Source organism: Synchiropus splendidus, chromosome 16, assembly GCF_027744825.2.
Source record: "Synchiropus splendidus isolate RoL2022-P1 chromosome 16, RoL_Sspl_1.0, whole genome shotgun sequence".
Lineage (NCBI taxonomy): Eukaryota > Metazoa > Chordata > Actinopteri > Syngnathiformes > Callionymidae > Synchiropus > Synchiropus splendidus.
In genome coordinates this window covers 8030001-8043623 of record NC_071349.1, presented here as the reverse complement: position 1 = coordinate 8043623, position 13623 = coordinate 8030001, and the positions used below count along the sequence as shown (strand labels likewise).

The window sequence follows — 13623 nt, the reverse complement described above, 5'->3', positions numbered from 1 at the left end:
CTTCTACACTAATGAATTAGTGAATACATAATATCTTTGAGTCACTCTCTCTTTACTTGAGATGAACTTACTCACTGTTTAACCCTCAAGGTCACGTCCTCTGAGGACACACCCGAAAATGCCAAAAAAATGGTGCTTCTCATCTAGCTGTGCAAGAAGAATGAGTCCCATTACAATAGACAAGTCTTGTTAGTGAACACTAGTCAGTGTGTATGTTTAGTGTTGTCGGAGCGTTGACACCAACTGAGGCCATTGTTGCAGACGTCGACATGCATGGATGAAGAAGTTCTCAGTGGAAATCGCTGCAGAAATCACAGCGACACTTGCAGACTGTTGAAATCCCAGTGACACCTGCGGGAGTGTAGCGCAATGAAGATCACTTGCTGTTGAAAGACCTTGATATTCAAAGCAGGAAGCTCAAATTTATACTAGAATTCAAAGTGACACTAGCAGTTGCAGACACCGTTGAAATCATAGTGGTACTCACAGTAGATCACTTTGACACGGTGGATAGAAGTTACAGTTCCGCTCACAGAAGGTGGCACAGAGGCACTCACATATCATGTCAGTCACAGTAGAACTCGTGGACCTCGTGAAGGAGAACTTCAGGGTCATGTTCTCGCTCAGGCTGCAGACTATAGTTTCACTCTGCTGGCAGATTTGGGGAAATCTCCCCGAGAAATGGGGTCATTCTCTGCCTGGACCTGTGCTGAGCATTCTTGTCACGCCGGTGGGCTGGTGGTTGTGGTGTACCCACAATATTGGTCCTCAAGGACACTTCAGTTCGACTCCCTCTGCAGGGAATTATGTGGGGGACAGACAAAGGAAGTGTTTTCTGAGGAATAATTCATTCAGGTTGGCGCTTAATATAGATCAGAAGGAATTTGTTTTGAATTAAATCTTATGTTATTGTAGCCATTTAAATCCACTTAATCCACAGTGCCTGCATTTCATGTCACATTTATTTCTCAAGCGGCAACACTGTGCACACACACTGTGTCCATTTTTAAATCCTAGAAAATACACCTCTGGTCTGGATGCGACTTGTCCAAGTGTCTGCAGTGGCCCGCTTGCTTTTCTTCTCTAAAGGAGTGTTGTGTGTAGGGCTTCTCTGCTGTTGACGTGTTGTTCAAAGGTGCACATTATTCATTTGCCAAAGTGACACAATATTTCATTGTTCATGTGCTTTGTTTTCAGCCACTGACTTCACCCTGAAGGCCTCTGATGGCACTGACACAGACTATCCTGTCCGGATCATGGACAGCGAGAGAGGCTGTCTGTGGTACAGGAAGGACAACAAGTTCAAAACACCAAAAGGTGACGTGCCGGTGTTTTAGCAGTGATCCTTTGACGTGACGTTGCTCATCATTCTGGTTCTCCTGCAGCCCACATCAGGTTCCACATCATCTCTCCTGTGATCCAGCTTTCTGCCAAGAAGTAAGTATATCCTCACTACATTTACAGTAAACGCTGTTTAGATAGCCTACAGCCCCAGTCCAAGAAGGTTGTGGGTTCAGCTCCTGCTTGAGTTCAGATGGTAGATGTCCTAATTGAGGATCTGCATGTTCAGTTGCCGATTGACTTTGTAAAAAATTGTTTTCAAGTATAATTTATTGATATTTATTTATTAATTCAATACTCCATTTCCTCCATCATGCTTTCATGTGTCACGTCCACTTGCCTTCCTCTGGTGTTGTGGAAACCATCTGGCTCGCTCATCTCTCTTGTGTTTTACCACAATGCCTTCCCCATTGATCTTTCCAATCTGCCTCTTTTCTCTCAAATCCCATCTTGTGTTTCTGCCCTGCAGCGTGGTTCTGTTTGACCTGCTGGTGAACATCCTGGGCCACAACTTGGCAGAGCCGGCGTATGAGGCAGAACTGGCCCAGCTGGAGTACAAGCTGGTGGCTGGGGAGCACGGCCTGGTCATCAAAGTCAAAGGGTTCAACCACAAACTACCTGTGAGTAAAAAGTACCTGCTGATGTAGCCCTGAAAAATCATGTCTCGAGCAAAGGACAGGCCCTTGTGGTGTTTGTCTTTGGCTTCAATCCAGTTTTACCCACTGAGTAATAACTCAGTTGTTGTTGCGCTTGTCCAAATGGTTGAAACTTTAAAGTAAAATCTCAGGTTGAACAAAAATCCACTCTTGTGTCGAGTCCATCACAGTCGACAGCTCTTGTTAATGTCAAAGCACCAATCTCTACAGCGGACTCGAGTGTCTCATGAAAGACAGTGATACCCCAGTGGTCAGTCAAAAGCAAGATGGCTGCCCAGATGACTTTGAATTTTAGGTGACCTTTGCTGGACACCAAGTGAAAGTTAGGTTGAAAAGCTGTAATTGTTTGATGATGGATTTCTGATTGTAAAATAGAGAAAGCTAAAAAGAGACCCCTGGTGCCATCATTGTTTCTTTGATATGCCGCACTACGCACATGAACAATATTACTTTTTGCTGTGTTTTAAGGAGTCAGATATGGAGTCTAAATCAATACAATAAATGAGCACACTTGGTGAGCATGGAGATGCTGTGTACATCGGTCAAGTGAATATATTTACATATTCTTATTCTTCTTTGGAAGCCTCCTCTGACCACACCTGCTCTGCTCAGGGGCCATGTGTCAGCTTCAGAGTATCTTTGTTTTAAACTGCATATTTGAAAGTACAAATGTCAGACTCTCCTCACTGCAGAACAGCTCGTATTGAATAGGGTGGGCGGGGCTACCACTCAGCACCCGTTCGCATGTTGCCATAAATGGACTTCCTGGAGTTGTGACGTGCGAAATTCACAAGATTTCGAGTAGCAATTAAACCTTAGTGCTGAAGGACTGCAAACAAACCGAATATCCTTTATAGGACTGCTGTTGAGAGCCCCCTTTAATTCCTCTGGGATTCTTCACTCAGTAATTCAATCGCGGCCCACTCCTCATCCTGGTGTGCGCATCCTTCACTCGTCATGAGCATTGATCCTCATCTGGATTCTCATTTGCAGGCTGTGTGAAGTGCAGCGTTGACCTTTGTGTGTTGACACTTGAAAGCATATTTTGAGTGTGAAATTTTTGGAGCGTCTGGACACCTTGATCTCACATCCTCCCGCTCCGTCTCTTCAAATCTCTCCGTGGTGTTCTCAGTCAAATGTTCTGCAATGTGTCAATCTGCCATTTATCTCCTCAAGCGTCTCTTTCCAGAGGAACGTCTCGCATGTTGATGTTGCTCGTGAGGTCTTTTTTCTACACTCCTATTCTGGCTAATGCACTTGTGAAGAAGCGATTTGAAAAGAGAGTCACGGACAAATGAGACCCTATAAAGCAGTCTGGGTCGGTGATTGGAAACTGTGCCGAAGATTACAGTGTCTGGGAACTATTGATTGAATGCACATCTGCAAATTCAAATTGTTAGTCCAGAACGAATCCCAGTGCTGCTGGTTGTCGTCACCCGGATATATTGCCTCTGCACCGACAAAAGTAACAACACGGGGAGGGGGTGTTTGTGTTCAACACATCTCTTATCAGTTAAGCATTATTGACGGTGCACTCAATTTGTTCCTCACCAGTGAGCCCCGCCACTCCCCCCCACCCACTTGGCAGAGCTTTATCAGAACCCAAAAGGGTTTTCCAATTCCTCACGTCCGCATCCGCACGCAGCAAGCGGCTGTAGCTAAATCTGCAACATCAATATCATAAAGATAGATTCACCAGAGATTAAGAGTGGACGGACCTGGTCGATAAGTGGTGTTGCTGTGCCCAGCTCTCCTCTCTGAAGAATCCTGTATGATAAGAGATAACACAGGAAAATCATTGCTTCCCCAAATAAATGACGGCAGAATGGAGTGGATGCACCAGTTGAAAAGGAAGGAGGTGATGGAGCTTTAAAGAAGAAACCAAGGCAGACCGACTCAGTAATTGCCTGAAACTGGTCGATGAGGAAGCAGCAGTCGATGTAAGGGAGATATTTAAATTCCTTTCCTTCAGTTTAATGCTCCGTTTCATTAGTGGTCTTAATTTCCTCCTGGACCCTAGAGGAGCGTAATGCTACTGCTAATTGTCATCTTCACTCATTAGGATTTGTTAAATCTCATTGTTAGCAACTTCTTATGGCAACTTTCATCTCGCTGGTCTCCCTCCGCTCCTGCCACCGCCGCCGGCTGCAGTCAACCCTGCGGCAAGCCCATCACTCACATTTCCGCACGCGAGATCCGCTGGCTCCGGTCCAGATCTCTTTTGTGGCGCCACATTTCTGGGTGCCTTAGTTGTCATTCCAATTCTCCCCAGTTTTTGTTTAATGAGCCCAATGAGAGAAAGATTAAAAATGTGATTAGGCCAAGTCGATTTAAACGGAAAATAAAAACGGCCGGTTTTATGCACCAATAAACAAAAAAGCCCTGCAGGAACACTTGATGCTGTTTTATAGAAGTGGGGACTTGTTTAGTTTCCGCTAATGGCTGGATCGATGGTTATTAAAATATTGACGATGAGCTCACAATGATATAGTTTGGCCACTTGAACCGACTTTTATCGAGTCATTTGTTGAGTAAATTCTCCCAACAAATGCGCTCTTGTCTAAACAGCCCACCCATTTAACTCACATTTTTAGCTTTCATCCCTGCAGTCAAGATTTGAGCCAAAATACGCTCAAATTATTCAGTTGGCTAAAGCTCAACATCATCCTCATCCTTTAGCTGCTGGTTGCAAAGCACATCTTTTCGACAACTAAATACGGAGCAAATGGAGTAATAACAAAGCCGCGTAAAATAATACATATGATGATAGTGGCTGGAGATGAAGGCTTCCTCTGGAAGTGCTGACTCTGTGGAGGCCCTTTAAACTATTGTAAGGAAGTGTCAAACGAAGAGCATGTCAGCATGGTGCGAGTCTTGTTAGCTGTTAGTGTTCAGTGTTAAAGTGAACGTTGATATTTGATGTCAAAAATATCTTCAGTCAAAACCCTGACTTTGCTGGAGAAAAAATATTTCTTGAGAGCTCAGCTTGTCAGCGCCAGGGATCCCAAAAATAAATGAGTGGTCTTCTCATTTTGAAAATGGATGGGTGTCACTGCAGCAAGGCGAATGAGTTATTGGTGTAGACCTCACCCAGTTTTCGCCAGTGAAATTGACCGACGTGATTCACATGACTTCACTTTACTGACAGATTTCCAACGAAACTAAGTTGAGATCCATGACCTTGAAAGCAACAGCAGAACGTGGACCATGAGTGCTACTCTTTCCTTTTAAATACATCTTTAGTTCTCTCTGAAATCACTGCAGCCAGTATTTATTTAATAAGGACAGTCATTTTCACATTTGAGAGTGATAATTAAACGGGTGAAAAGAATGTAATGAAAGATCTCTTTGTGAATCCGTCTTGGGTGAGCAGCTGTGATTGTGGTGCATGAGTATTTTGAAATGAAACTAAAGTTAATGGTGACCTCTAAGTTAATGGTTGGGTTCAGTCTTTGAGGGCCATCAAGCTCTTCTCTCTGCATGAAAGAGGCCCACGGGCCAGCCTTTGAATGGCCTCACCCGATCATGTGACCACACTGATTTTCTGCTCTTGTCTCTCAGCTGCTCTTCCACCTCATCATCGATCACCTGGCCGACTTCTCCGCCTCTGCTGACGTCTTCAGCATGTTCGCCGAGCAGCTGAAGAAAACCTACTTCAACATCCTCATTAAACCCGAGAAGCTCAGCAAGTCAGTGATGGCCTTTCTCTTTCTAATGTGATGATGTCATGACTGCACTTGTGAGTGCATAGTGCCTTCTAGTGGCGGGCCGGTTAACATCAGGCCGTCTGTGTTTTCTCAGGGACGTGCGTTTGCTGATCCTGGAGCACTCGCGCTGGTCCATGGTGGAGAAGTACCAGGCTCTGTCGGCGGGCCTGACTCGTGATGACCTGATGGAGTTCAGCCGCTGCTTCAGGGCAGAGCTGTACGCCGAGGGACTGGTGCAGGGAAACTTTACCAGCTCTGTGAGTGGACGCAGAGACACAGTGGAGAAGTTGCTGTTCTTGCGTGACATTGTTTTTCTAATTTGCTGAGCTAATTTTCCTCCATTGTGTTCGGTCCTCAGGAGTCAGCCGCTCTTCTGCAGTATGTCATGGAGTAAGTCGGCGATGAATACTCTGGCTGATGAGAACTCCGCACGATCTAATCACCAGCATCTGTTACCTGCTGTGAATCATCAGCGCCACTATTTAAATCCTACAATCACCTTTCACCCTCTTCTCTTGATCTCCCTCAATTCCCTCACTTTTAATCTCTTAATCGTTCTTCTCTTTTCGTGTCCTTGTTTGTTGCAGCAAGTTGCTCTTCTCGGTGCTGCCAGAGAAGGTGCCAGTCATGTTCAGGGTGGTGGAGCTCCCGCTGCAGCACCACATCTGTAAAGTCAAGTCACTCAATAAAGGCGATGCCAACTCCGAGGTCACGGTGTATTACCAGGTAGGAGACTTGGCTGCAGTGACCCTGAGACCATTCCTGACCTGAGTGGCAGCACCACTGTATTGAGTGCATCAGGCACCAGAGCGAGTTAATGACATACGTGCACCCAACATCATATTTGCATGCTCTCCGTGCCATCAGGCTTTAGCTGGGATTTTGAAATGGAACGTTCAAAGCCACGCCCCCACCCCATAACTCTGCCCCATTCCCTTCCAGACACGCCATGTCAACGACTGACTTTACAATTTGCTTTCTAAAAAAACAAGCTGTAAACATCGATTTGTACAAAAATAACATTTTATAAAAACAAAGTGAGTCAAATAATGGCAGAGAAGAACCCAGTAGCTGTTGCCACAATAACACTTTCAGATGTTGGGGTCTCCTGGGCAGCTGTTTTACTCAGCTGAGCTGAGCATATATCTACAGTTTTGTTCATATTTTTGATATATATTTATGCAAGATAAGCAACAGTTGTATCAGCTGTGTATCTGTTTTCTAAACTTGCACACATTTAAACATTCGTTCATTCAAACAAAGTATATCTGACGGCTTGCCGCTTGATTCAAATAAATAGAACCATGTGAATTTTTAACCCTGTTAAGCTATTTTGCTATGTGCCCTGCAGCGAACTGCATCGCTCCACAGTGCAGCTCGGTGCACAGCACTGGGAAGCGGAGGGAGCAAGCTTCGTGCCTAAAAAACAAAAAAAAGCCAAAATACTGAGTTAGTTTCCTAAATGATTGTTATCTGTGGTTTCCTCCTGTCATCGGCGTCAGAGATCCCATCAATCACAGCGCGCTTCCATGTCGCGAGTGTGGAGACTCGCGAGATGTGGATCACTGCAAGATGACGCTGGTAAACAAACATGGCAGCCAAGCTATGGCTGCAAAAGTGTGGAAAAATGCAGAATTGCGATCATGTTCTGCGAAATTATCGGGCAAAAACACTCTTTTCATGGAAACTAGTGTGATGACACTACGAGTAGGGCATTATACAGGCACCAATGGTCAGTCCTCAGGACGCCCTGCCAGCTAAAAGCCTCTGTGTCATGCTCACATTTGTCTGTATCTTATTTTTAGAATTAAAAATAGATAATTTGATGATAAATCCTCAAATCCTAGCTGGGTTCATGGTTGGTTTTTGGACGTTCCTCCGACTTCTTACAACCCGATTTAAGAGTCAGAAAAATTAATAAGTTTTATAGATGCAAACTCTTTTGTCAGACACACACACTTCACACACTTCACACTTCTTCTATTTCATGTTGTCCTTGAGCCGAATTTGTCATCAGGGAATTAATTAGGTGTAAACTTTTTGTCTCAAACGGACTGTTCAGAAGACATTAGGGGTGAAGGTTGCAGAGTGGGGGCGTCTCCAAATGCTCATTATATCTAAATAAAGATGCTTCTTTCTAGTCCGAGGTCCTGGTGGTTTTGCTTGCCACTCATGACACACTGATATTTGAGCTGGAGCTTGAGGGATGTTCAGGTTTGACCTTTTGATTGAAGCTGCGCTACAAAAGTAGTTTCCGAGTCCTTCACTACATTCCATTTCTTTTTTTCAACCCAGTCTGGCCCCAAGTCCTTGAGGGAGCACGCACTAGTAGAACTGTTGGTGGTGAGTAATAATTACTTTTTCTCACTAATGTCTCCATTTATTCTGTCGGTCCCTCTGGTCATCCGTCCATTTTGACGCTGCTGTTATCTTCCAGATGCACATGGAGGAGCCCTGCTTTGACTTCCTCCGGACCAAAGAGACTCTGGGGTTTGTTTTTCTAATTATATTTCCCATTGATGGTTTGGGGTTTTGACATTAAGGTAAAAAAAAAGTCCAATTATTATGACTTGAAATACACTTCCGTTCAGAAGAGGGGGAAAGATTTAATCAAAAACTTCCTTTAACTCAACACAACTTTATATTTCATGCTTTATTTCACCAATGTTTGATGGATTATCAGCTACTTAAAAACACAAAATAGCTTCTTGTGAAGAGTGCAGACAAAGGTATCACAGGTGAGGCAGCCATCTGTCGTGTTATTAAAGTACTAATATGTGCTTATCTATGCCACTTATCTGCAGTGTTAGCGAGAGCAAGCGTCACCTTGGCGTAGGTTAGACTGAGTGAATATTTGTTAGAGGGATTTGATTAGAAAAATAGTACTTCTCTACTGCATCTTTTTCTTCCTGAAACGCACGTTTGTCTCCCCTTAAAAACCTGCTACAAAGCTGAGAGGATTATGTTTGTCTTGAGGGGTGCAGCCAAGTTCCACTGAACTCTTCTTACGAAGCCAACATTTCACAGCAGCCAGTTTCACAGACATGAAAAAAAACTCACCAAGGACTGATGTACAATTATCTTTAGCATGTGGCTGGCAGTTGAGCGGCACTTTCTATAAACGGTAAAGTGACACTTGACTGAGTTGTACGCATCACTTCAGTGTCTGTGATGTTCTGTGGGTCCGTTTGCAATAAAAAAATCATCTGAAGAGTTGGGCTCTGTTTTCAACTTTACTATGGTGTTGAAGGTTTTCTGAGTCATCCGAGAGGCCTGCCTCTTCTTCACATCTCTGGGTGTGTTCAAGGAGCTCTGTGACGCTACTGCCACCTGCTGTCCGGTTGAGCTCATTGCATTGGAATGGATTTAACAGGAATTAAACAGATAGAAACACATGTAGGGCAATAATGTTGATTTGAAGCAGCTTTGTAGGTATGTGAGAGTTACAAAAATATGTAGATAAGAAAATGGAGTTCTTGATCACCCTCCTAATCTAATACAGGAGATGTCCAGGTGAGTCTGGGTGTCTTAGTCTCACCTTCCTCCTTGGTCTCAGTCTTGAGTCTGTCCCAGAACCCATAATTCTTGGACCTGTTCTCTGTCTCGACTCCATCCTAGGTTTGTTGGCCTCAACTCAGTGTGTTCTTCTGGGTGGCAGACCTCAGTAATGAGCTGCTCTCAGGAGGTCAGCGAGAACAAGCTGTGATCATGAGACTGTGAGAGACTCTTTAACTGTGTTTTTAACCGAAAGTCATTGGTCTTCCTGACGCTCAGATAACTTGGTTTACTATTTGGGTGTAGTATCATTTTCAGTGCTATGTAGGAACACCTCGGTTTGACTGAACTGGGCTTTGATGTTGACGCCAACAAACACTTGGATTGGTTTTGTTAAAGAATCTCTGCTCATAAGCTGTTAAACCATTTAAGTTGATCAACTCTTTTCTGAAGTGGAGAGTGGATGCTTGGTTTTTATGTTGAAAATCATTTTGCACTACTGTGTTGTAGTCTGTGTTTTGAGATTGAGGGCTTTTGTTGCCCCCCGCAGGTACCATGTCTACCCCACCTGTCGAAACACCTCAGGTATCCTGGGCTTCTCTGTCACCGTGGAAACTCAGGCCACCAAGTTTAAGTGAGTGTCCAACTCACCCCGAGCCTTCGGTTCACACCAACGTTCGCTGTGATAGATGAAGCTTCCCTCCACCCTTCAGTCTCTGACCTGTGGTGCCTTTCTGTGGCAGTACCGAGGTGGTGGAGTTGAAGATCGAGGAGTTCTTGCTGTCGTTCGGGAAGATGTTGAGTAAGCTGTCTGACGAGGCGTTCAACACTCAGGTGCGTGCGCGTCTCCCTCCGTCACATCGCATGTTGTTAACAGCTCTGCGGTGTCTGTGGTTCAGGTGACAGCTTTAGTGAAGCTGAAGGAGTGTGAGGATACGCACCTCGGAGAGGAAGTGGACCGGAACTGGGCCGAGGTGTTGACACAACAGTATGTGTTCGACAGGCTCAGCAGAGAGGTGAGATCACACACACAAGTTCACACTTGAGCACTCTATTCAAACAGAAAGTTTGTGTGTGCAGATTGATGCTCTGAAGGGGATGACCCGGTCCGACCTGGTCACATGGTACGAGGAGCATCGGGGACAGAGCTGCAGGAAACTCAGCGTGCATGTAAGTAACGCTGGTGTCTTGTGTTGCTTTGCATAATTACCTTTTTGTTTCCAGCGTTGGTGGCATCAGTGAAACATGTTCTCAAGTGTCACTCCCCTTGTGTTTAGTCCATCAATGAAGGAGAGAGTGAGTCTCTCGCTGGCCACATCTGGCCTCAGAACTGTCATTCTCTCACCCCTCACTGATGGTCATGTGCTGCCGACATGATTCAACATTGACAATGACTGTAACTGCTCCAAGGCTCACCCTGTATAGACTATCCTTATCCATACTCTCTCTGAAAGTAGAGAACCAGGGCTCTGTGTTCACACAGCTGCCGTTACGGTTCTCCCCAGGACTTATGCTCTAGGGCCATCCAAACACAGAGCAGATTCAAGTGTAGCCCACCTCACAGTTCTAGAGTTATGCAGCCTACTGAGTGCAAACAGTTCTTAAGAGTAGAAAAGAGGGGCACACAGTTTCAGCTAAGAGTTTACCAAGTAGGGGTGAGTTAAGCGAGAGAAGAGTATGTTGCCGCGCTGATTTGCATTATTTCATTTAAAATTCAGTCAAAAAAAATATTTTAGTCAGAAAACTAGTTTGGCAGTGTTGTTTTAGCTTGAGGCTCTCTCAAAACCATGGTGGGACTGTCAGTGAGAGAGACCACCTGGCTGCCCAGTCCTGCTGAGACGAGCTAAAAACGTGATCAATGGCAGAAAAAAAAACAAAAAGTTCCAGAGTGAGAGTTTGTTGTTGTGTATACATGGAAGAGTTTCAAGTTTAGATTTGTCCTCTTGGATTGCTTATTAATATACATTTAGGTCCCATACCATGTTATGAAGCTAAAAATATTTTTTGAGTTTTTTTTTTGTCTTTCTCCCAATGAAACTATGATTAACCAGTCAAAAACCCAATTGACAGATGCACAACAATGATGTCTGCCTAGTTTGCTGTCAAAAGACAGCTGGATGGTGAAAATCAAAGATTCAAAAAAATGGAGTGAAAAATGTGAATTTATTCTCCTCCAACTGCACAACACCCATGAGCTTTAATTAGCCGGACACGCTAGCTGTGATGAAGGTTTCTCATTTATAAAAGCAAAAATGGCCCTTTGGCTAGTTGAAAAAAATCGTTGTGTCCCCTTTGATATGCATTTGAGCGCTCATCGAATGTAATGATATATTGCTCTCAAAACCTACTGCCTGTAACGTGGCGGCTGCCTAACTGCGACGGATGGCGCCCCGATATCTTGTCTTGCTCCAGAGTTTGACCCCAGCCCGTCTGTTTGTCTGGCAGGTGGTGGGCTTCGGTCGTGAAGAGAATGACGAGGACACTGCCTCAGACAAAGGCGAGCTGGAGGAGCTGAGTGGCTCCTCGTACGGAGAGGTTTCCAAACTCACCTTCCTGCCAGCCTCCTCCAAGCTGCCGGACGCCGCCTCCATCACGGACATCGCCGCCTTCATCAAAGACCTGCCGCTCTTCCCGTACCACAAGATACTATAAAGAGACGGCGGCATCGACGTCGCCCCCCACTGAGCTACATTCGGGTGCTTTATTAACACTGCTGCCACTTCAAGGACAGAGGTAAAGGAAGGTTGAAGCTGCTGGGAATGATAATGGTTTCCTTTTAGCCTCATAATTACTGTCTCCAACACCGTCAAGTTACATGAAGACATCAAAGGCCGTGTCCACATTCTGTTTCTTTTTCGCTCAAAACCTTTGCTCTCTGTTCAACTGGCATCACCTGGACACGTGGCTGAGAAGCCTGGAGCTGCAGTCAGGACCTCTGTTGGCATCTTGGTGACTCCAGGTTTGACTCAGTTCTCCGCTATTATCTTGACAGTGTTTTAAAATTTTTAAGATGAAATCATGCGACTGTCGACGCACATCTCTCCTCTCATGTTTTCTCTGCTGAGCTGCTGCTGACACAAGAACGTTCAATGCCATCCGAGAGTGGCATCCGTGACGCGCGACGTGTGAGTCACCGTGCTGGACTCAAAGCTGCTTCTGTGTGAATCAACTAGAGAATAAACGATTACGACCAAAAACAGGCGTTTGCATCATCGTCCAGGCTGGAATCCAGCCAGCAGTCCCCAGTTCTGGTTCACATTTTCGGTCTTTTCTCCTGAGCTGTTTCGCGATTGAAGTGTCTTCTGTGTATTTGCTGTTCCTCGCTGGAGAGTTTCCTTGTTATGTCGACCTCTTCCCTGAGGGGGCCAGTGTTGCAGGTGCTATTATATCTGCTGGCTGCTGACACTCTGCACTTTTTAATATAATTAAAAACTAATCTGGAGCCCAGCACAGCAGAGCGTGTTAACAGAATTGACTAATATGCCCCTGGGGACGTCGCCTGCCGCCGTCTCCAGTCTAGTGTCAAGCGCCTGTGAGAGGAATAGCAAAAGAGCCTCAAAATAATGGGATTGGAGTTCATCTTCACTCCTAACATTCCTCACTGTTTCCTTTCATCTGTCAGCCAGAATATTAAAACACTCTGCTTCAGACTTTAGTGGCTTGTAAAACCACCGTTTAAAATGGCCCCTCGATTACTGCGACAAGTTAGTGTCGGGCCGATGAGGCATCATGAAACACTGTCCTTAGTTTCAGAGGCCACTAAGTGGCGCTCTATAATGTAGAGACCTGCTGACTGAGGCTTCATAACGCTGAGTCAGCCAGTCGCAAGGTTTAAATAGTGAGTAAAGTGTCGCTCAGCTCTCGAACACTCGACCTGTCTCACGCTTCCTGTCACTCTGGCTCTAAATCTGTCTCAGATTTATGTCTTCATTTTGTCTTTCTTTGACCTACTACGCCCCTGTTCTTCGTCCGTGCTCGCCGTAGCTGGCCTCCGTTCGTATCCCCGCTGTTTCCTCTCCTCCACAGCGTTTCTGGCACCAAACCGAATAAATTATCGCTTGCGTTCAGCGCCGTACGGCTCCTCCACAGTTGTTAGAAACACAGCCTTCAGTGCCAGCTGTCTTTTCTCAGTCTGACGTCACCTCTGATCGTGCATCAGTGTGTAGCACTGAAGAGAAGGCCGCCTGACGTCCTGTTCTGGAGGACCTTTCATGTACTGAACCAGAGGCGGAGTGATGTCAACGCAAATGAAATCAAATCCTGCTCAGTGTAACGCAGCGTTTGTAACAACGACGCTCTTAAGTGTAGAAACGTGTCGACCTGTGAGCGCGTGCAAGTCGATGAGTCTGCATCAGCAGTTGTCAGGTACGACCGGTGTGAGGTTAACAAATGGTTTCCAGTCATATATCACACCTTTAAATGAT

At 45.3% G+C, this 13623-nt stretch overlaps 1 protein-coding gene across 1 annotated transcript in view; it reads left to right on the top strand.

Annotated features, from left to right (window-relative positions):
- The window catches only part of nrd1a (nardilysin a (N-arginine dibasic convertase)), a 42872-nt gene extending 30430 nt beyond the window's left edge, over nucleotides 1-12442 (top strand). Inside the window, exons 18-31 of the mRNA XM_053845285.1 lie at nucleotides 1198-1317; nucleotides 1386-1437; nucleotides 1811-1961; nucleotides 5559-5686; nucleotides 5799-5961; nucleotides 6063-6094; nucleotides 6292-6430; nucleotides 8000-8047; nucleotides 8142-8194; nucleotides 9750-9833; nucleotides 9943-10033; nucleotides 10099-10215; nucleotides 10280-10369; nucleotides 11645-12442. Of these exons, the coding sequence (XP_053701260.1) occupies nucleotides 1198-1317; nucleotides 1386-1437; nucleotides 1811-1961; nucleotides 5559-5686; nucleotides 5799-5961; nucleotides 6063-6094; nucleotides 6292-6430; nucleotides 8000-8047; nucleotides 8142-8194; nucleotides 9750-9833; nucleotides 9943-10033; nucleotides 10099-10215; nucleotides 10280-10369; nucleotides 11645-11851 (1475 nt within the window). The 3' untranslated portion in view covers nucleotides 11852-12442. The remainder of the gene's footprint in view (nucleotides 1-1197; nucleotides 1318-1385; nucleotides 1438-1810; nucleotides 1962-5558; nucleotides 5687-5798; nucleotides 5962-6062; nucleotides 6095-6291; nucleotides 6431-7999; nucleotides 8048-8141; nucleotides 8195-9749; nucleotides 9834-9942; nucleotides 10034-10098; nucleotides 10216-10279; nucleotides 10370-11644) is intronic.
- Nucleotides 12443-13623: the final 1181 nt, after the last annotated feature.